Consider the following 24,272-nt stretch of genomic DNA (forward strand, 5'->3'; position numbering starts at 1 on the left):
TAAGTTTCTCATTGTAATGAGTAACTAGTCCATTGCATGTGTGAATTTACAAAAGACCCTTATTCCTTATTCAGGAAGCTACCACTAGCAGGTAAATAAGCTACGACCCCTAGGTAGCCGTTTTTCGACACTCTCATTGTAATGAGTAACTTACTCATGAGTTATAATGAGTAACATACTGTAATGATGTAATACAACGAGTATGTTATTCATTACAATGAGTAAATTACTGATTACAATGAGAAACCATTTAGTTTTGGTTTTTTTCCAATATCCCTTTAAGGGCTCCGTAAGAACAAGTCTGCCAAATGTTTGAAAATCTTTTCTACATGTTCATGCTGAATATAAAGTTTAGAATATGCAATAATTGAATTATTATTCATAAGAGCAGCCCTATGGTGCCTTGCAGATTTATGGCAGTGTTAGATCAATAAATTCTTTTTAACAAAGATTTGTTTCAATTTGGGCAAATAATAGATGATCGTCAGTAGAAAATTGAGGGATTTAAGGCCATAATTTCAATTATTTTATGTGTTCTTTGTCCAAAACCTTTGTGATGGACACTTGGTGAGGTATCTATACCACGAACTGTTAAGGGCACTCTGTGAAAGTTTAACATAATGTGGGACGTTGACCCATTCTTAACTGCTCGAAATGAAGAACACGCTGCATTTTGCATATCTGTGACTCTTAGAAGGAATAGTTCCTGTTAACTGAACGTCTTTGTTCTTGTTAGTTTGTTCTTTGTTCTGAACATCGTACCAAGGCGGCACCAACTGCCAGAGACGAATTCCTTGCGTCTTGTTACATCTTCTTCTTCTTCTTTTCCTTTCAGCTCGTCCCGTTAGGGTTCGCCGGAGCGTGTCATTTCAGATGAACGCATATTTGTTTGGCACAGTTTTATGCCGGATGTCCTTCCTGACGCAACCCCTGTGCATTTTAGCCAGGGAGAGAAGCTTGCAGCACCCAGTATTCCCAGGCAGTCTCCCATCCAAGTACTAACCAGGGCAAAACCTGCTGAGCTTGCAAGATCTGGCATTCTCAGGGTAGCATGGCTGTAACCCTGTGCGTTATTTACTTCGCCATTAAAGCTTATTCTGAATTGTTGGATAATCCAGTATTGAGTCTACAGTCCACATCTGTCCTCCTTGTTGAGCTAAGTGGCTATTTGTAAGCACACCTCTGATCATCATTTTCCCGACTGTCCATTCACATCCACATCCACTTCAAGAGGGTGAATCTTCGTTTCTCTGACACCCTCTGCAGTAGTTCATTATAATGCTCAATTGAGAAGGGAGGCAGTTTGACGGCTAATTTTGTTGCTAACACCAGACTTGTGTTAATGGATAGGTTTAGGACAGCCCTTAGACCAATCGGATAAATTAATGATAGAAAAAAACTTCTTGCTTCACCTATCACCTATGTTCTCTGACCTTTATGACACACAAGATGGTGTAATTGGAAACCTGTCCATTAGCGTGAAGCTCTCACGTAAAGGTTAGAGGGCATCAGAAAATATTTAAATATGGCAAAAACCTTGGCAAGTTAGCTCATTCGGCAGCAAAGGCATCCCCGAGTTGCGCTGCATAGTTTAAAAAAGCGTTGTTAAGTTGAACGAGCAAAGAAAACCGTCCAAAAATTGCTAAAAGATACACAAACATTCCTATGTAGGTGAATAAAGTCTATATTTGGCGATGGATTTTAGCACCATGTCAACAGAAACTGGGTTGGTGAGCTCACCAAAACGTCACGTGTTCCGCCGCTTGTGCACAATCATATAATAAGTGAGAGTACCTTTTTGTGCCACCTGACATTGCATTCTTTTTTCCTGCTGCCCAAACTTCTTCATTGTGTTGCATTCGGAACCTTGAAACGTCAGGTGTTGGGACTGTTGTCAGCTGAAACTGCCTGTATTTTTTTTTTTTTTTTGGTTACTGGTTACGTGTACAGTACCTTGGGGAATCATTTTGCTATGACTTCCTCACAGATATAGTGTTTCACCTTTTGTACAATTTACCACAAAATTCTTGTGGCAATAAGTTATCCCCTGAAGCACCACCAATTCTACTGTTATACCCTGGAAAGTATAACATAATATCACACATAGCTCATGTTGTAGGAAGTGCTCTTTTTTATGTGGAAGGCTAAATGTGGATGGGTGTGGAAAAAAGCTTAAAAAGCAACACATTTTCTTTCCAAGCTGATTTGTCTTTATTGAACAGCTAAATGAAAGCAATGTTTCCGGAAAGAAAAAACAAGCAAGCCTGTTTTGTCAGATGGTGACAAAAAAACACTGACGCTCAGCTTCAACATTTCCGAGGAGAAATCGCAGGACACAATCAGTCCTCGTGAATCCATAAGTCTGGTTGGGATCTTGGGGGCGCTCTAGATATATATGAGCGCCTATAACACACACTTGTTGAGTCACAAGCGGTCTCCTTGCACTCATACCGAGGAGCTCTGCTTCACTTCAAGTGTTTAGTCTTCTTTATGACGCGCTGTTAAATCCTGCTTCCTTAAACAAGGAATTTCATACTTGACGTATTGGTGTCAAAACCTGCAATTCAAGGCATCATAGAAAGACCATTATACTTGGGCGTAACGATTCTTGGTGTACGTATGATGTGTAAAGATTCCCGTTTGTTTCAGTGGTATAGAACCTTCATCCTCGTGTATGGAGGTGTTTTGAGCCACAATAAACTAACTGTTGGACATTATGATGCTGTTTGTGAAAAATGGAAGGGAAATATATTGTGGAAAGAATAATACATTACCTGGTGGTCCAAACCAGCGATTGTAAGTTATCCATTCATCTATCCATTTTCTACACCGAACTTACTGTACAAACTCCATACAGTACCTGGGATTCAAACAGTGAACCTTGGAACTGTAAGTGGACACCACCAGAACACTGTTCTGCCTGATTTGGATATCAGCATTAGCTAAAATGTAATGGCACCATAAAGCAGACGGAGTAAATACACTTAACCGCTCGCTATGTATCAGCTATCAACGGAGCTGTAATATATCATGTAGGCACTGTAACTACACACACCTTTACTGCAAAAAGGAGCATAGTAAGAAAGAAAAGCCAGCATCTCATAGTGGCAGTTCAACTTGTCTCAATGAGGTAAGAGGTGCTGCTGTGCGATTTGGTCCAGCCTCTTGAGTGTCACTTATGCCTTCCATCAGGCAACTCATATATTTAAATACTCTCCAATTGCCTCGGCTGTCACTTGGCCAAAACGTTATGGCAGACAGATGCCCACAAAGTCTTCAATGCAATGACTGTGTGGACGCAGGTGGGGCTCCTGTCCTCAGCAACATGAGAATTACAATTTAAAAAAAAAAAAAAAAAAAAAAGGTGGGGGGGTTGGGTGTTAGAGGTCGCCACTCTGGGGTTCGGCTCTGGCTTCCTGGTGGTGGCCGCGGCCCAGTCTCGGGAAGCGGGATGACGTTTTGGAGCGGGGTGTCGTGTGGCTGCCTTCGTTGGTCTGAGGTGTGTCCCTAAAACACAACAACAACAACAACAACAACAACAAAAACTTTAAATGAATACCTGCTGAGGCTTGTTATTACAACAAACAAACGGATCCTACATCTGCTGGACTAAATCATTCCACTTTTCGTAAAATCAAGACATCAGTCAAAAAAATGTGGAAAAACCTGTTCTGAATAACAATCCTCGCAAACAATAAGTCCATATCTATCCAAGATCAGATTCAACAACTGTTTAATTAAAATTACCATGTTCATATGATAGAAGAGACAATTACGCAATTGCAGGTGTGTGGCCAAGCATGATAACCTTTGCTGATTGCGGCTGCTTGTCATACTTTTTACACTTTCTACATGTCACTGAATTCAACAAGAGTCTAAAAGGAGACAAAAAGCAGGTTAGCGGATTCTCTTAATTGAATTTTTTTTTTTTTTAACCTACATGCTGTCAGCGAATGCTGAACTACTCACCTACTTGCTGTTAATTTGCTTCGACCAAAGCACTCAATGAAAACACAGATGGAAGGTGCCTACAAGGTCTTTTTTTAGGGGCTTCTTTCATGTCAAGGCAATGAATGGCTGTGGTACATTTTCAAATAACTTGACAGTCAGTCTGACACCTTCTTCGCAGTGACAATATCAGCATCACCTTTGTTGTGACTACAGGTGAACCTTGATCTTGGAGACTAGGATCACATTAATATATTACTTGGTTTGGCCTGTTTTCATGGTGTCTTGTGTTGTAATGGCACCATTTTATGTTGCAGGGCCAGCCAGAATACTTCTGTAATAATCTTGTTCTGGTCTGAGTGCCTGCTGTTTTTAGCAGAAACTTTTTGTTTATCTTCAAGGATGCACCTAGGACAGCAACTAGTACTGTCATGAACAATGATTAATGATCAAATCGATTAATATTTGGTTAGGTACTTGGATGAGGAATCAGGATCTGGATCGACAATGCAGCATTGACGTTAATTCAAAAGTCGTGAAAATATTTAGCCTCAAGGGTGAATTGCGATTTTTATTTATGATTTGGGACTCATCTAAATTTGCTCAAGCCTCATTAAAAGTGGGTATTCATCCGCGATCGGCTCAGTAAGTGGTCAAGCTGAAAACAAAATATTCAACTTGCTCAATATTTACAATTGCAAAGTCTAATGAGTGAGGTCAACACGGAGTTCGGCCGAGTCCTAGACTGTGAATTGTGAATTTCTCCTCCTACTCCACTTTCTTCTCAAAGTCTGGTCGACCTGTGGTACTGAGGTGCCTCTCACAAGTCAGTCTTGGTAAAACTGCAGACATTCAAATTCACCTTTAAAGATATGATTGTGTGTCTGGTTAGCTGTGTTGAGTCCAGCGCACACTGTAACATGGAGTAAGCGAACACTGTTTTTCTTTTCCTTGCTTGCTGTTATATTTTTAAATTGGTTTAGGTAATAGAAATGCGTATGCGAGTACCTTGCTTAAGATAACATGAGCCCTTTCTGGCCTGGTCCTCCAATACTGAAAAGCACAGCATGTGAGGTTTATCGATGGTGACAAACATCACTGACCCCCAGCTTCAACAAGACTTGTCAATATCAGTTTTAACATGCGTTTTTCAGCTTGTGCACAATATTGACTTCAATATTGTGCAGGATTACCATTTTTCTCCGGCTTTGTTAAAATTGTATTCATTTTACTGCAGGGGAGCATAATTAGAGCAAACAGGTAGACACGCACAGACGTGTACGCACGCAGGCAGATGCAGACACAAGCCGCATTCTAATTGATTGTCTTGACAAGAAGACATGGAATATGGCAAAGTACACACACACACACACACACACACGCGCACACGCACACACACCCACGCACATGCTCACACCCACACCCACACACACACACACACACACACACCACACACACACACACACACAATCCGTCAGAATAAAAGGTTACATCTTTATTCTCACTCTCAGTCAAACTGTCCCAAACTGTTCTTGACAACAAAAACAAAGGACCTCAACAACTTTGTTTTCCCTAAGGCAGCAAGTCAATAAGCCGGGAAACAAGACTGTCTATTTTGAGTTCTGAATAAACCACAAACGTGTCGCTGTCGAGTCACATGCTAAATGTTCATAAACCCAAGGAAAGGTTGCTAATCCAGACAAGTAAGGAAAAAAATGGGATTACAATGTCAGAAAAATGAGCAAATAATGGTGACTAGTCATGTCTATTGTTATCAAGCTCTCTTGGTTTAAGTGTAAAATCAAGTTAACCACTTAAAAATAAATCAATAGATAAAACACAAAACATCCTACCTATAAATAATCATTTTTCAAATTCTATTATCCAAGTCACAGTCTGACCAGTCATACTAGTACTGACGGTTTCATTTAAATAAAGTTCAACAAGACGTTAATGAATTATTGTCAGTCTTTGTGTCACAACAACAATGCCAATAATCACTACTTTTTTTTTTTTAATCATGCAGCCTTGAGGTTATCAAATCAAAATGAAATCCAGGTACATTCATTTGGATGGAGTAAAATCAGAAAAGCCTTGATTCTCAGACATCTCTAAAAGTTAATCTTAATAAATGAACCTGTGGTGTGTGGTTCGTTATGAGTGGATTCCTGTCCAATGATCTGCCCCCCACCTAAAAAAAGATGGCCAGGCTGACAATTGTAAATAATAAAACCTGTTCAATATTTAGAATGGCAAACCCTTAAGTGTATAGTCAACAGAGAGTTTGTCGAATCCACAGACTGCTGCTGCCGTCATTGTGGCCTAAAATGGCACGATAGCCAATTGGGCAGAGACAAATGTACTGCAGTGTGTTGAGTACATATTTTCAAAAAAGTGACCCAACACAATACAAATGAGTTTGCCACAGCAATGTATTTGCAAGATAAGCAAAGAGCCAGCCTTATATTTCTTGTTCTTCTACTGCCTCTCATTTGAAGGCTCTGAGCCCCCCCCCCCTTTTCCTTTGCAAGTTCTCATCTTTTTTTTTTTTTTATTCTCCCACCATTGGTCCTTAAACTCTTTGATTAAACTTAAAAGTGCCTGGACTACTTAGTAGTGTTTCGCTGGTTTCAATTCTCAACCAATTTACTTCACACTTTCACTAATTGCCTCCACCACTGAGGGAACGAATTGCGCCTTTGATTATGATTTTGGAAAAAGTAAAACTGATGTTTGACGATATAATTTTTGCAGTTGGGTATGACAATCTGTGTTTCAATTCAGCAACAGGCAAGACTGAAAATCACACTTGAATCAACGGATACTATATCATTGCATGTGATATACTAACAAACTCTTAACAACCATCATATTGTGCACATCAATGCCAAAACTAGCAGAGCTTATAAACTACATATCAGTGTAATTACATGATATTAGTCCAATACATGTACAAAGTCAAACATATGCAATAAATGTAGGCTGGGCAACTTATAATTAATTTTCTGTTCTGTGGTCTGTCTGCAATGTTGTGTGTGTCCACGTTTGTTTTACAAGAAGCTAAAAAAAAAACTTGTTACACCCAATCTGCCTCGTTCCACTACACATCTCCATAACAGTACTTTACAATAACTATTAAGTCCAGTTTAACCTTATAGAAACTGAAATAATATGCATCTATCAGTCAATCTATCCTCTGATTTTATTCACTGCAAACACCAAGAGAAAGCATTGAATGGACTTAAACAGTATGATTTCTGTGTGACAGTTGCATTTTATTTTTACGTTATAATCAATATATTTCGAAGTGGGCAAGGGAAACTATTTTAAATTAAGCCTGTGGCCTACTAGGTTGGCACACCAATTTATAATATTAACGTGTGTCTCCTTAGAAGACAATTTATGGATGTGAAATATTTCAAAATGTCTTGTTTAATCCAACTCTGGACCTGTGTGTTTGGCCAGCTGAATAGATGGTTGTATAATGAAATCATTATCATTTATTATCATATCACTATCATATTACTGCGGACCTCAGCATAGCCTCATTAAAATAATGTGGAATGGCAATTCAACACATATTTGCAGTACTTCCTCGATTCAACATGCTAGATTGCAATTGTGACATTGCTGCAATTTCCAGGTTGCATGATCTTAACTTTATTGTGTAATAAGTTGCTTTTAGGACAAAGAATAATCAAGAGAAACGAAATGTCAGTGTCCACAAATACGTGCGGTACCTTAGCAAGAAGCAAAGGCAATGTTGGAAAAAAAAGACCTTGTTTCACACACGCTCTGTTTGCAATCAAGAAAGATTTCTATTTCAGCATGAAGATATTAAGGAGATATGATCATAGAGCCTCTCGTTGGGATAAGTTAATGAGACTTCCATGCTTTGGGTGTTTAGAGGGGCCTCTGGGCACATTTCTATTCTACTACATAATAATTGTGTGATGCGTTCAGTTTAATTGCGAGCTCTTATTTTAATTTTAATATTTTACAATGGCATATTGATTTTAATTAACACCGTACCAGTCTCTCCACCCCCAACATACAAAAATGTGCTAGGCACAAATCAGCAGAGGAAATGCCAAAGAGTGGTAAAAAAACCCACAAAAAGTTAACAAATTAACAAATTCCAGCACTGGACTTTAAGTTTGGTGTTATTAGTTTCCAAATAATGAATTTGTCCCTCTGCCTCAGAAATGCTACAAACACTCCTAAAGATGGGAGCGTGCAGTACATAAGAACAGAGTACATCCTGAGCTACAGGGGAGAATGTGAGAATTTTGTTGTTAAATTTAGTTTAGCCTTTATTACACATCTATTGTCAACACAAAAACAAAAACATTGGGGGAGGGGGAACAATATGCTGTTATGTGTCCCCACCAAGCTAAAAAAAAACGGTATTCTGATTAATATAGCCTTTGTGGAATAAGAATTAAAACTATCTCAGGGGGCAGCCATGTTGGGAAATATCACCCTCTGCTGTTGACTCAAATCAACATCCCAAGTGTGCTTGCATTGCAAATGTGACGTGATCAAACCTGGAATCCAGGATAGTGGCTTCCATGTGTATGCTGCAATAACTAGAACTGCGGGTTGATGAGATGATGACTTCAACAATATTGTAGCAAGTTTGGGTTCAAACCATCACAACAACCGTTCTACTAGTTATGGCAGCAAATGCTGGGAGCTACCCGCGATCATTTGTTTTAAAATCCAAACGATTAGAATGCCGACATTTGCGACTCCACTGTCAAGCGATATGGCTTGCAAACATCTTGTAAACTTTGATAAAATAATGAATGCTATGAACTAAACAAAGTAAAGCAAGCGTAGAAAAGGAAATCTGATTATGTTGAAGTTCAATCAAATAATCAGATCTGGTACTGCACACTAAAATATATTTTCTACAACACCAACTGTAATTGTTCTGTGTTTTGTTTTCTACAAATCAGAGTGAATTGCCTATGGGTAAACTCAAAGATCAGCCTGCTGAGTGACAGGTTTGCATGACTTTCAATGATTGCACGCTGTAGCTACTGTAGCATTAAAGTGAGACGTCGAAATTCCGGTCAGATGGCAGGACAGATCATTCGCGCTGACTGATTGCGGTAAGTGCAAAATGTTGTGAATGCTGACAGGAAATGACTAGAACGTTTCATGTTTTTAGATGCCACCGGTAGGTTCAGTCGGGAGGTCGGTGCAAAATCAGACACGGTTTGAATGTGTGTCAGAGAACATGTACTGTACGTGGCTCGTGTGACTATGAGTACATGACATTTGGTTAAGAGCAACTTTCCATTTTATTGATTAACCTGATTTTTGGGGTAATTTTCTTTGTGTCAGAGATCGTGTTCCTGTCCTTTCTTTGCTGTGTAGGGCAGCTGAGCCGCTGTCGATCTATTGCCAGGTCAACAATTTAAAAGCATGACTGGCGGATTACAGATTTATTGTGTTTAACTTGGGGGCAAAAATGGTTGCCCACAGAATTATGCCTAGCAACAAGTGGCAGAATAAACATCTGGCACTGCCACGCATAGAGAAGTTAGAAATGGAAAATATTAACGCATATTAGACAACACAAGAGAAGCACTGGAGTAAGGATTGGAAGTTGGCTCCTGTTCACATACACATACAAAACAACATTCAAATAGTCTTTTTCCTTTGAGAGATTTTTTTCACCTAATTCCCTCCGCCTCCACATTCATAGGTTCCACGAATACAATCTGATTGTGTGCAGAAAACGTCACGTGTCATGTATGTCAGTTCTCCAGCAACTGAATGGTAACCGGTTCCAATCCCGGCTATGACGGTCCGCATGTCAGAGCGTCTTTGGGCACGACACTGAACCCTAATTTGCTCCCAGTGGGCCTGGCCGCGCCTTGCATGGCATCAATCCCCCATTTGTGGATCAATGTGTGTGTCAGTGGATGAATGGAAGGTTTTGTAAAGCACTTTGGGCACTGTGATGGTGCAGATAAAGCGCCATATGAGTGCAGTCTCTTTTCCCATTTACCATTTTAGGTGTGTGTGTGTCTGCATGTGTGTGTCCACTTACAGACAGAAAGGTAGCAATAACATCAGGGTCTCCTTGGTGGGACGGGCCGTGAAGTCTGGCAACGTCTGGATCACTTTGTTCATGACCATACGAAGGTAACACTGCAGCTGCTTCCGCCTCTCTTCCACAAACTTGGCATCCTGAAGACACACACAGCCGTGAGGTGGTTTGTAAGAGAAGGGCATGTGGCAAGATGCATTTCAATGAATCTCAAAATGTAATTCATTTCAGTAGTTCTGATTTTTTATTTCATGATTTTGATGATTTGAACTTACAGCTGTTCAAAATCTAAGTTAGATAGGAATTGTCTCTCCGGGAATCATTATAATTGATGAGTTTTACTTTTATCTTTGTACTACTGAAAAAAAAAAATTCCATAATATTCAAATACATTGAGATGGAGATGCATTTCAAAGGAATGTACCGGTAATTAAAATTGCATTGAGTAAGCTCCGCAAGACAGTGTGGAAAAAAAAAAAAAAAAGTCATGACAGTTAAATGCGACATAATTTCACATCAAAACAGTGATTCACCACTACTAGTGTACATAAACAATTTCAATGTAAGTGAAGCTTTGAGTTTTAAAAGACAAATTGCGCTGACCTGGATTCTCTATTAAAACAATAAATAAAACATTTATGCTTATTTTGCCATTTGCTTGCTGATGCAGAAAGGAAAAGAACACATGTGCATATCCAGAAGTCCTTCATGGTGAGAACCACTGCAGGCAGCGGCACAGAGCCACATGGCCTGGGCTAGCATGGCTAATCTTAGTCCAGCCAAGCTCAGAACAAAGCCTGGGCAACGGTCTGATTTACTGGGACAAACAGCCCTCGCAATGTTGAACTGAAACTGAAACTACTGCTTTTCTTTTTGATCTTAAATCCAAATCCCAAGGACACTTCATTGAGCCGACTCTGAAGGCGCTCTTCAAAGAACTGTTTGTTGTAGTGGGAATGTGGAACATGAATAAATGGTAAACCAAAAGGACAAAGAGACTTGGGCGTAATTAAACTTTCAGGCACTTACGGCATGGAGACAAAAAGTTTTGATGGAAGTTATTCATTAAGAACAATAATTCGCCTCACAATGATTTCAAGAACTCATCCATTCTTACTCCAACCTTACTGATAGATACTCATGTAAGGAACGCGCATTTGAAGGAACAAAACTGAAACTAGCACTAGCACTCTTGCGCTAAGGCTGAACTATTAACAAACATGACAACAAAAAAGATAGAGGGCTATATTTGTGTTCATTTGTCCGACATTTTGAGGAGTAGGTTTGGACTGCGCAATATGCGCTTTGATAAAAATGAGGCAGTAGCCAATCAATGGCTTTGGGAAATTTTAATTGTCTATGGGTGTGACGGCGCTGCTACCATGTCAAAGCTAAAAGGTAAGCAGACCTGCATTGAGTTTTGTTGGATACCGGATGATCTTTAGCGAACAGTGTCAATTTCTGATAACCGGCACATACACAGAATTGGCCATTCATGCAGATGTATATGGAGGCACTTACATTGTTTTAAATTGTACACCAAAAATGTGTTATATGTCTCGTTTAAATGTTGCTGGAGTAATCAGATCTGTCCCCGGATATAGCTTGGCATGACTAATGTTTATATCACGAGCAGTTGTTTTGTCTCGCCGTACAGAAGTATCGATCTGACATTTCCAATCCAAACCCGTCAGGAAGTTGGTCAGAAAGCCCGTGAAAAAAGTTTGAGTATGATGTAAGTTAACTGTCAACCCAAGTGAGAGTGGATACCGCCATCTGAGGAAAGAGCATATGAGTAGTGTAAATCTGATGTGTCAGATTAGGCTGTGCATGTCAGTGTGGCTTTCATGCTCTACCAACACATGATAGGACACCCTGACTCCTTTCATGAAAGTCAGAGGAATATTAACCCTAATGGACATTGTGACGGATTTATCATCTGGTATAGAATGAGCACAGCAGAAACCAGGTGCTGCTGCTTGTTTGCGGAGAGGGCAGAGCACGCATGCATCTCTGTTGTGCACCGATGCAGGTGGGATGTCTGCGTCTCAGCCCATCTGCTTACATAACACAGCAACCGTCAGCACTGCTCATCCCTCTCTTCCTCCTATCCTCGTACAACAAAGTCCGAATCACTCCATTTTAATGCGTAGGTCCCGGCACATATTAAATATGAAGGTGGAGCAGAGCTTAAGGAAAACATCTTGGGGCCTAATTCTGTCAACGTACGCCTGCCACACCAATCATCACACACATTTAGTCAACTCATGTAGGAGAGAAGACAGCTTGACATGTATGTCCCTCACAACCTCTACAAGATGTACAGTACAGGACGACGGAAACATTGTCAGGCACCTTTACATTCTACTTTAGTATGTACATCTTCCTCGTATTGAGAGATTACACATATTGTGTTTGCTTTACTTTTGGAACAAGCAAAAGTTGGCCGCTCTTAAAAATACCTGCTTCGGTCAGCATGCATTCACCCATGACCTTCTGGAAGGCATTTCTGTTTATAAGTCCTGCCTTCTTGCACAGTCTGATTAAAGAATAACACTTGCTGTTTTTCAGTCACTTTCTGTTAGGGCCACAGAATTAATTGTATTTTCAAGATCGCTACTATTAACAGAACCTGATCATCTGCGATTTTTTTTTTTTTTTGGTTACCTTTAAAATGCGGGCACTGCTGCATGTGAAAAGTGCGCCATGTCGAGCAGTGCCTGCTACATAGTCAGGTAGGAGTAAAATAAAAGCCTCAAATGGCATTAATGTCATTTTTGGTTAGCCTGACTGCAATGAAAACAACAGGTAGTAAAGAGAGAAAGAAATCACAACTGTTGCATTCTTGTTGTGACCAATCGTCAAGCAGAACACAGACATACCATCATTGACAATTCACCATATTTGACAGGGATTTTCAAATGAAAAACTGATGCTTGTAGTCCAATGGCTGGGTTACACGTGACGTCACGCTTGTTCATCCGGGTACTTGACGGCATTGTTGCAGACAAGCAGTCAGATGTCCATCGTCATCATGCCAGATTTTTGTTGGGTCTACGGATGTGGAAATCGCGGAAACAGAGACATTGGGAACTGATTTTTCCATGTTCCAAAGATTAGATTCCACGAAGGAGAAAATACAATGGAGTTATCGACAAAACGGCAATAAAAGTGCCTTGCAAATATACGACGTGCAAATCTGAACGAAGCTCGAGTACACAAGGCAAATGGTTATTTGAAAGTCTGTTCTGATCATTTTGTAAGCAGTAATCATGTGTATTTCTAGTGTCCTGATATTCTACATCAGGGAAGTCTTTCAGAGCCTTTGAAAGTACATTGGTGTGGAGAGTATACGGATCGATGTCTTCACAGAGTTTGATCTTCTGTACATATCTAGCTTTGGCGACATCATCGAGTGAATTCAAGTCGGCAGAAAACATCTGCCGCTCGCCACTTACACCTGGGTCTGTGGACGTTTCCATGGTGATGTCGTCTGCAACAGCTAGCTTGTCTGTAGAAATGGCGGCGATTATCATGTGATAGCAAGCCAAAAATAGCAGACTTTAATGCATTAACTCTATTTGCCTACTTTATGTCACAATGCGTGATCGCAATGTCATGGCATATTTATGACCTCATCTGATATTTGCATTTCCAAGATGTTGCACGTACAGATCTAGCTAATAAAGGGTCCAGCGTGTTCTTATAGAGTACTTATAAGGAATGCATGTTGGCTCACAAAAATATGGAGTATTTGCAGGGCCTTGAAATGGCCATGTATCAGGATATACAGTCAAGCACATTGACACACAAACACATGATGCTGGCTGTCACTTCAGAAAGAGGACAGATAAGCACAGATAAGCAGAAGAGGGGAGCTGTCAATGGAAGAGAAGCTCTGACGTACTCACATATGCTCAGTGGATTTCCTGGCAGCTTTGCACCATTCAACTCTGGCAGAGAGGAGAAAAACACTCCTGATAGTACGTCTGACTAACTTAATGTTGCCCGGCAACAAGACATTTGAAGAGGAAACGAGTGGACTTGGATCCTGTCAAAACTTCTTGAGCGTCTACGCTGATAAAACGCTACTTTGACTTTTTCTCTTTTGTTTGGCAAATAGTGAGAATGTCACCTGGAGGCGAGCCCCCAGGCACAATGCAAAATCGGAGCTGCCATGGTGGTCCACTTCTTCAAATGGATGCATCAAACACAAGCAATGATTTGGACCCGAAAACAAAATGAAGGTTAGCATCAGTGCTGGTCATTCTATTCTCTCCGTGCCGCGTGTAAACGCTCACCAAACCGTGCAGGTCTCGGCTATGCATAAAACAACACAAGCGATTCAGGAATGCTCATATAAAAACATCACAATGTGTACTTGTCACATTTCAAAGAGCGCAAAAAAATATATACTGCATAATAAATGACAACATACTAAGACTGGTTAATAATTCACTTTGTAGTTTCTAATTAATTCATCAGGGTAGCCCTGGCACAAATTGAAGTTATGCGAGTGCATATTCATTTTAAGAACTTACGTTTGAATTAAAGTGAATATGAGTAAATAATGGTGATTTTTATTTACAGACAAATTGGCTACTTGAGAAATCAGTTGCATTATTTTGTTAATAATCACTGGTAATTGCGACTCCAACATTCCAACAAGCCTGCTCTTATCCTGTTCAAATTTTGGATCATGAGTGAGAAACCTGATTAACTGATTACTTTTCTAAGCTTCTCGTTACAGGATTAACCATAAAATGAAAATGTCAAAAACATAAGGCCCCTCATGTGATTTTTATATTTATATTTTGAAACATGTTTTACTCTTGACTGACGATCCTCCAAAACTGCCACCTGTTACTTTTCAAATTTAAAATAAAAAAAGACATACAGTAAAAGAGGGAATTTTGAGGAATGTACTTTCTATTGCTTCTATACAAATAGTTGGTTGTCCAAAGTGGCTGTTCACCCATTTTTTTTCCTTTTACGTCAAGTACACACCGTTCATTTGCAGTCTGGATGCAGAGAGGTGAACTTGCAGTTATGAAAGTGCTAGATATGACTCCCCTTTTGAGCTACGTACTCATGTCGATATTTAACTAGGGAGGCAATTGCTTGATTTGGAGACCCTGGTCGTTATGTTAACAGAATTTGTACTCACCAATTATCCAGCTGCTTGCCACACAATATCTGGGGTGACTCGCTTGCACGAGACAGGGCAGCCCTCTCAAACAGGCTAACTTCATCACGACGACACACTGGGCATGTAAAGAATACTATAACTCTTTATCTTTTGGCTGTTTTTACAAAATTACATCAGAGACATTATGAAGACACCTAAGCTCTGTTTAAAATTGTGGAAAAGAATGCATCACATACATGCATTTATATAAAAAGGATGAGATATATGTGAACATGAACAAAGCCTAAACAACTGATATTGTCATCTTTGGTAGCTCTTGACAGCATCGAGTGTGAAACAAAAGCATTACACGTTTAAAAGTCCAGAAATTGTTTTCGTCCCCCGGTCTCCCGCTATGGGGTTCTGACATTTATCCGACCTGAATGAAGTGCTTCAACCTGTTTTAACAAATGTGGAAGTCAGTTGCCCATATATTCTAAATTCTGGTTAAAGTTGAGAACCCCATGTAGCCCGGGTTCATTATTTTGTCCGTACTGCAGGCCTTGGTTGGAATTGATCCCACGCTAGCTCTGCATAAGTCAGCTATGGGAACCTCTCGCACTGAAGATAATAATTAGTGCAGAGGTAGTCCAACCTGGGGAACACTCAACCCGTTTCACAGCCCAAGCCCATGCCATATTAGCTAGTTATGAGCAGTCAAGGAACTTCTTGTAGCAGGGTGTGTGTGTATAAAGCATTTGTATTGCTCACTTACGCAGCTGGACAGCGTGGCCTCAAGCACCAAGAGACTCAGAGATAGTACATTATTAGCTCATTAACAGCAATAGAGATGCAGAAATGGCAAAAGGCGAAAGGGCTTAATGGTGACAAATTGCACGAGGGGCCACTGAAAAATGGGCCAAAGGTCAATTCAACCACCGGCGAGGCAATTCATTTCCCCTTAATTACGCAATACAGCTGATGTGGATAGTGCACTGTAAACTACTCAAAATAATGTCACTGTTTCAGTGAAGGCCATTCAGAGGCTCGGATGGTGACGCTGGCATTCAGAAAAGGAGGCTGCAGGCAAAATCGCGTTTTATGCAGGAAAACTTTACTGCACAGCACCGATCAGTGCTGCAAGAACAAGACTCATTACAAAATGCTTTATGCTCGACTTATTCAAACCCCCCACCCCCAAAAGAATAGCACACAAATTGTGATAATTTTACCTCACTTCAATGGTTGCTAAAATGCAAACAACTCGTTGCACACGCAAGAATCATGAAACAAACGTTTGTGTGGAGATGCATCTGATTTGACCTGATCAAATTTAAACCCCAAAGGGCTTCTTCCCTCACCCATATTATTTGGTTTTCCATATCATAGCAGTTTTATTTATCAATCTTGGCTGAAATTGCAGTATCGATCCTTTGAGATGTCCATGGTTCCGACCACAGTGGAGCAAAAGGAATAATCTTATATTATGAAAATGGGCTCCTATTAATTAAACCGGGCAGAGCTCCAAAAGCAAAACAAGACAATGGCACTTTCATAGGGATCTACTCGAAAGCAGTTTTTAGCAAGCAATTTTTAACTTCTTAACTATTTTAAAAATTGTAAGAGACCCTACACAGGAAAGTGTGTGCTTACTGCTCTTAAAGTGTGTGAAGTACTCGACATGACCAACATAATCACCCATCACACACATAATGACAGGTCAGATGCCATTCCTGACGCAACCCCTCTCGGAGAGTGGAGGCCCCAGTGGGATACGAACTCATGACACCCGGTTTACCAAACCAATGCTCTAACCACTGAGTTATGGGGCCTCTGGTTAAATAGCAAAGCATAGTGAAAAATTAAATGGTAAACATATTCCGAGTTTAAGGTTTACTTCATTTGTTATGCAGTGAAGTGGAATATTGTCCGAATCACCTTTGTGTCACCTGAAAACAAATAAAGGTATTGATTGAATTCATAGAATAAGAAGTCTAATTACAGTATAAATATGGTTGGCTGAGTCAAGATCTTAAAAAAAAAAGGTTTGTTTTAGAGATGTTGCTTTTAACTATTTTGGTTTAGACTGGAATCCCCTTGAACTGTGATGTTCGCAGATGATTTTGTGATCTGCAGTGAAAGCAGAGAGCAGGCGGAGGAACAATTAGAGAGATGGAGGCACGCACTGGAAAGGAGAGGAAGGAAGATTAGCCGAAGTAAAACTGAACATATGTGCATGAATGTGAGGGGCGGAGGGGCGGGGGGGGGGGGAGTGAAGCTACAGGGAGAAGAGATTGCGGGGGTGGGTGACTTCAAATACTTGGGGTCAACAATAGAGAGCAATGAGGAATGTGGAAAAGAAGTGAAGAAACTGCTCCAAGCAGGCAGGGTGGAACAGTTGGCGGAAGGTGTCTGGTGTGTTATGTGACAGAAGAGTCTCTGCTAGGATGAAGGGCAAAGTTTACAAAACAGTGGTGAGGCCGGCCATGAGGTACGGATTAGAGACGGTGGCACTGAAGAAACAACAGGAAGCAGAACTGGAAGTAGCAGAAATGAAGATGTTGAGGTCTTTCTTGGAGTGAGCAGGTTAGATAGGATTAGAAATGAGCTCATGAGAGTAACAGCCAAAGTTCGATGTTTTGGAGACAAGGTTCAAGAGAGCAGACTTCGATAGTTTGAATATGTCCAGAGGCGAGAGAGTGAGTATATTGGGAGAAGGATGCTGAGGCTGGAGCTGCCAGGCAAAAGAGTGAGAGGAAGACCAAAGAAAAGGTTGATGAATGTTGTGAGGGAGGTCATGAGGACAGTGGGTGTTAGAGAGGAGGATGCCAGAGATAGGTTTAGATGGAAAAAGACGACACTCTGTGGCGACCGCTAACGGGACAAGCCGAAAGGAAAAGAAAAAGGAGCTTTTGACTATTTTGGTACTGATTTTTGTCATGACTCAATAGTTAATCAATGTTTTGAATGAATACTTTTTGGCTTATTTATCATTATATTTAAGTTGAATTGTCTACAATGTAGTTGTTTTAGTGTTTGTGTTGGCACTGAACTTCCCCTTGATGTCCTCATGTTTGTCTTTAGACTCATGCAAACCAATGGGAATATCATAAATAGTAAGTATTTAAATGAATGGACGATCTTTCATCACATCTCTAAAGTGTTTCATGCCACCGTTGTTTTTTTTTTTTTTTTGGAACCTGTGATTGACGTGGTGTGTCCTACAGTTAAGCTCTCAACCATTTCATGATTCACTCAATGATTCATCCCATTCCCAATAAGTTCCTAATGAGTCCTCACACTACACAAGGCGGGATATTAACGGAAGAGTCGGCTCGCGGGGCAGGCGCCTGTAAAGCGTCAACACAGTTAAGCTCTAAAATTGGTGCATTTGTGCGCGTACGTGCGTGCGTTTTTATAAGTTAAACGTTGCATGTGTCCGGTGTGCACCGCGTTTCCATAGTATTCTGCGTGCCTTTATCCATGACAGATGCTCCTCGACATCTTTAGCTTTGTAGCGTCGAGGCTGTCAGTCATCTTGCGAAGTGTGTGTCTGTTAACAGCCATGATGAAAGAGTGAGAACGCCGGGCATGTAATGGAGTTAGCAAGGACGTGTGTTTTATAGCTGCCGCATTGACGGGTGCATACTGTACCGTCAATCGGGCCGAACAAAGCGCAGATATTCAAAGTGCAAATAAAAGAGCTTGGGAGCTTTCCCTGCTCGCTGGCCTGATATTATTACATTTCTGAGTTATTAGACGGTTATAATCATGTGAGACTCTGTGGGTATGCATATGTAAACACGTTATTCGGTAGCATTAGCGAAAGTGAGAAAGCACCAGCAATAAGCAAAAGGGAGAAAACTACCGGTAACTGTAATAAACATTATCATAACAAAATAAATGGGTTATTGAATGTTTTGTTTTGTTTGCTTTTTTTTTTTTTTTATGTCATCTTCCTAAATCAACAATATTATTTGTCGAGCTAAGGCTTTGTACAAAATATTTTGTTGAAAGGCAGCGGTTGGGAAGGAAGGTCAGAGGGGATCAATGGAAACAAAATGTGAGGGCTGACATATTGTACAAGGACAAAAGTGTCAGGAAACAAAGAGATTTCAAAGTTGGTTGAGACGCCAGAAGGGCACTTTGCTTGCGTTTGGGGAAAAAAGTGACAGAGTGATTAATTTTACAAATCTGTAGTCTGTGAGCAATTTGCTTCAACAGGGTATTTACTTTGAAAAATGTAATTAGTAGCGCGCATGATTAAGTAATTGTCAAAGTGATCCTCAGATGGCATCATTTCAGAAAATTATGCCCAGAATTGCTTAAAGGGCTTTAGTAGAATAATTGAATTGTCTTTAGAAATGCAAATTGAAGGAAGACAAAAGAAAACTCCTGTTTGCTGAATGACAGCCAGAGTACTTGGGGGATCTATTCCAAATATAAAACGTTTTTTTTTTTTTTTTTTTTTACATTTTTATACTACCTTTGATAAGGCAAAATATTTACCACTACTTCTCATAATAGTAATAATAATATTTATAATATTAATAATAATAATAATACAATGGGAAATGGGGGGTGCCAAAAGTGGTAAAAATGAAGGGTACAATAGCTGAGTGAAAAGCAGTCTGTTTTGAATCATTTAAGCCTTCTGGGAAATAAACTGCTGCTTGATAAACGGGGGATGAGGAGGTGGGACAAATAGTTCCTGTGGCGTTGGGGGAGTGTATTTGTAAAAACACTGAAGCGTTTTCAAAAAAGAGAGAAATCCAAACTGCGTAGGTGAGGAAAAGAGACCTATGGGGGCTTGCTTGTAAAATTGTCTTCAAATCAAAATAAAAGAAGTTCAAAGCTGTGGAAAACAAAAGGAGACGTAATTTATACAGGATCTGGACGGATGCAACATAATCAGGGTGTGGTGGGGGGGTAGAGGAGGAAGGTTTACCAAGAAAAGACATACACAGAAAATGGAAAAACAAAATGTGCAGCTAGTCAATCACTGGGCCATGTGTGAAAGTCAGCTTTGTGAAACACCACAATTAAGTGGAAATGTAATTCTTCTCTCTGGAAGCATGGCCCATTGGTCACCAGTATGTAATGCATTGAATACTTTTGTCCACCGAAAACTTTTTTTCCTGTTGGGGCACTTACACAACTGATGTATTCTCCTCTCCAGAGGCATGCATCATGAATGCGGGTCGGCTTTTCTCTGCCATGATTGCTGACTTCCAGGAGACGTCGCAAACCAATAATTCACACAAACCACCACTTCGAAAGGTCCCTAATGGGCTTTATGGGGGCTTTCAAGGACAAAACGACAGCGGCGGTCTCGGCCACTGCACAAACCTTTGCAGTCCCACACATGCTCGCCCAGATGGATGTACCAGTCCACACGTACGCAACACACGGCGGGCATGCTTGCTTATCGCAATTGGTTTATGTTTCCGGCCATGAAAGTGCAGAGTCTTTGAAGGTGGCAAGATTGACCACAGCTTTTGGCCATGGCAGATTCAAACCTGGCCGATCAAAGCATCCAGGTCAGATCCAAATTAAGGCTGGAGGTAGACAAGGGAGGACAGCATGAAAAGGTTGTTGACAGGGAGGACCATGTGGACCTCAGGCTGTAACTGTACCCATGAAGACCAAATGAGAAATGTACCAGGTAACACTATTTGGCAGTTAACCCCATTTAATTACTGCTTACTTTGTACTGCGGCGTGTACACTTTTTATTGACTGTCATTGTTTAATGACTTCAACTTACAACACACACTATCGCTGTCCTGTAAGTGTCACTTTGTGGGTATATAAACAGTAAAGAATTATTTCAAAGTGAGCCACTGGTTACACTTCATGCAGTCGACAACTGGAATATTGCCGGTGGAAATCCAATTGGCATCGTTTATTTTACTGTACTTGTTAATAAAGATCTATAGTGCCTGTAAATGTACACCTGCGCTTAGGGTTTATTTTTTGCAAAATCAAATCACATCCCGGCCATGTATTCTTTCTCCAATTTCATAGTTTGCGATAAATTTTAACCAGTGGTGTACATACAGGTCATTCAAAACCTCTCCTAGCTGGCATAAACACTTTAAAAAGCACTGAGTCACATTAACAACTTATATAAAATTGTATTCATTTATTTACAATAGTTTTTTGGTTTTTTTTTTTTGCATGTGTCTTGGCTGTGCAGTTTCCAGTCATTTGTGGGGTCTTTTATTTCTTGTCCAATCAGATTTCTGCTTCTATGTTGCCATATGAATTTAATCTGCCCAGGGCCTTAGAAAGGCTATTTCGTTTTTCAGATTCGCAGCTCACCACTCTCCGGCTTCAGGAAGGCTCAGAGTGAGCTTGGCATTTTTCTGTTTCTGTTCTCAGATTGGCTACTCGAGTGGGATGAAGATATTAAGTGCAGACAGTGACTTACCAGGAGAGAACGAATGTCAGACAATATTAGAAATTTATATTCAAAGTGGAATTTTCAGGGACAACTGGACATTGTGAGGATTTTTTTTTCCTAATGATTGTATTCATAGCCAAATACATGAAATTCCTCTTTCTGGCTGTACTGCCAGGCAAAGTGCACATGTACAGTACATTACTGTACTTTGAGACATGATAGTGGTGGTATTAAGAAGGGCATTATCTACAATTTAAGTCCCCACTAGTTTAAAGTATTTATATGGGTAAATGCAAACATTTTTATGGGCGACGCCAATTACTCTGGCTTCTCTTTTTGCAGCAAGGCTCAGTCCCAATATCCATAAATCTTTCTCTATTTCTTTTGAAGTCTTTTCCCATTGAACCATTGTGTGGCTTTCAGGAAAAAAAAATGCATGTGTCCCCCCGATCCTGTCTCAAAGTGCGCGCAGGCCAACTTGCTTCAGTCGTCCAGATGATCTTCAGCAGATCTGTGGAACTGTGCAAGTATCATCCTGCTTCAAGTGCTCCACAATCATCCCAGTCCCCAATAAACCTGCAATCTCGGGTCTGAAGGACTACAGGCCTAGCGCTTCGACGTCTGTGGTCAATAAGTCCTTTGAATGCCTTGTGCCCGTTTGTGGACTACAACTCTGTGTTCAACACCATCATCCCCAAACTCATCCCCTCCAAGGGTCTCCAGCTCAGCGTTTCACCTATCATCTGCCAGCGAAATTACATCTTCCTCACGGGCAGGAGTCAGCAGGTGAGGCTCAGGGACACCGCCTCATCCACATGCATTATCAGCACCAGGGCACCCCAAGGTTGTGTTCTTTCCCCACTGCTCTTCTGTCTCTACACAAACTACTGCACCACAATGCACCCAGTTGTCAAACCTCTAAAATTCGTAGCTGACACCACAGGCATCGGCCTTATCAAGAACGGTGACGAGTCTGCGTATCGACAGAAAGTGGAGAGGACGAAACTTTGGTGTGGCTGACACAACCTGGATCTGAACGCACTAAAGACTGTAGAGATGATTGTTGGACACAGCTGCCCCTCATGTTGTCCAACTGTACCGAGTCAACCGTCAAGACCTTTAAGTTCCTCGGCATTAAATCTCACTGGACCTGAAGTGGGAGAGCAGCATCAACTCCAATTTCTTGTCTCGAATTTGTCGACACACTCTGCTGGGCCAATTATTATTATACATCATATATTGCCCCTTCACTAACTGTAGTGGTCTCACCACGCTGCACCATCCGCACATCTGTTGTTGACCAATATTAGCCTCTCACACCTGAATAGCATCTGCTCCACTTGCACAATTGACAGTGTCCCAGATTATTGCACGAGTAGTCACTTTAAACTGCAGACATTCCTTGAAGTCTTGACCCCTTTTGCACAATGATCATTGCACTGGACTACTGCTCTATTGCAAGAGAACTCTGCATCCTTTGCACAATTGTCAAAGAGAAAAGTTCCATCAGTCCCAGATTACAAGCAGCCTTAGTTGCTCCGTGACTGTTACCACAATGTCTTTATGTCTGCTGTCATACTCAATATGTATGTCATATAAGAGCAGCTCCAACTACCGAAGACAAATTCCTTGTATCTTTGTGATATACTTGGTGAATAAAAATTATTCTGATTATTTAATCCTATATGGTAAAAGTTTCTTTATTAATGTTACACAGCCATCCAACTCATGAATTCACCTTGTTCCCGATGGCTTTCTTTGGCGGGAAGTTGAATGTGTCCACTTGAGGAAATTGGGACCTCAGGCGGTTGTGCAGCTCCCTAAACTCAGTGTAGCGCCTGTACACATTCCACTCATTGTCCAAGATGCGGATATAAACCTGAGGAAGTGAAAGATACATGTTAATGAAGTATATAATATATATAATATATATAAGTATATATTATCTAGCATTGGATGAACTTGTCATTAATGTTTATATAATGTTAAGTTTTAAAATCCTGGCAAAAATATTAAGTCGGAAAAAGTGTTTCTTTCGCATCGTTGCAAATGTGTAGTCTCGCTCACATGATGCCACACAGAGATAGTGTCTGTCTTTAGACGTGACAGCTCTGCCACCATTTCCATGCACCATTAGCCGCTTTATTCACACTCACAAAAGAGAGAAGGAGCCGAGAGAGGAGACAAAATGAGTCTATTACAAAGAAAAAAAAAGCAGAGATGGGGTTCTTTTTTCATGGATCAAACCCAGGAGAGAGAGATAAACTGATGTGAATTTTTTTTAAAATTAATTTTCAAAACAGAACAGAAAAATTTTGGCCAGTAACACTGTAGCATGGGAAATGACAAACAGTAGTCAGTTATTAAAAAAAAAAAAAAATGAAACCACGTTACTCCATGCAGTTGCTGTATTTCCTTTTAAATGTGGTAAAACGTAACATGGAGATATCCTTTCCATTTCTGGAGCATATGTGCTTCTTTCATTTCAAGCTCAGTCCATCAATTTTCTGTGCTACAAGGCGGAAATGGGTGCCAGTCAATCGCCGGGAATGTACAAAGACAGACAACCATTCCTACTGTCACTATGTGGGCACTGAACCCACGTTGCCTAATTAGGGGAGTGAGCAATTATAATGATCGCTTTGATTTAAACCCCATAACTGTGAGGTGCTTTAAATTTGCTCATCACTCAGACACTGTGCTGCCAAATTGAAAACTAATAATAAT

The 24,272-nt window shown here is 40.5% G+C and overlaps 1 protein-coding gene across 1 annotated transcript in view; it reads right to left on the reverse strand.

Moving 5' to 3' along the window:
- Positions 1–2,187: 2,187 nt before the first annotated feature.
- snx29 (sorting nexin 29) overlaps positions 2,188–24,272 on the reverse strand; it is a 118,481-nt gene continuing 96,396 nt past the window's right edge. The window contains 3 exon segments of the mRNA XM_061809412.1: positions 2,188–3,507; positions 10,013–10,152; positions 23,284–23,424. Coding sequence (XP_061665396.1) covers positions 3,381–3,507; positions 10,013–10,152; positions 23,284–23,424 — 408 coding nt within the window. The 3' untranslated portion in view covers positions 2,188–3,380.

Source organism: Syngnathoides biaculeatus, chromosome 22 (assembly GCF_019802595.1).
Source record: "Syngnathoides biaculeatus isolate LvHL_M chromosome 22, ASM1980259v1, whole genome shotgun sequence".
In the NCBI taxonomy this organism is placed as follows: Eukaryota; Metazoa; Chordata; class Actinopteri; order Syngnathiformes; family Syngnathidae; genus Syngnathoides; species Syngnathoides biaculeatus.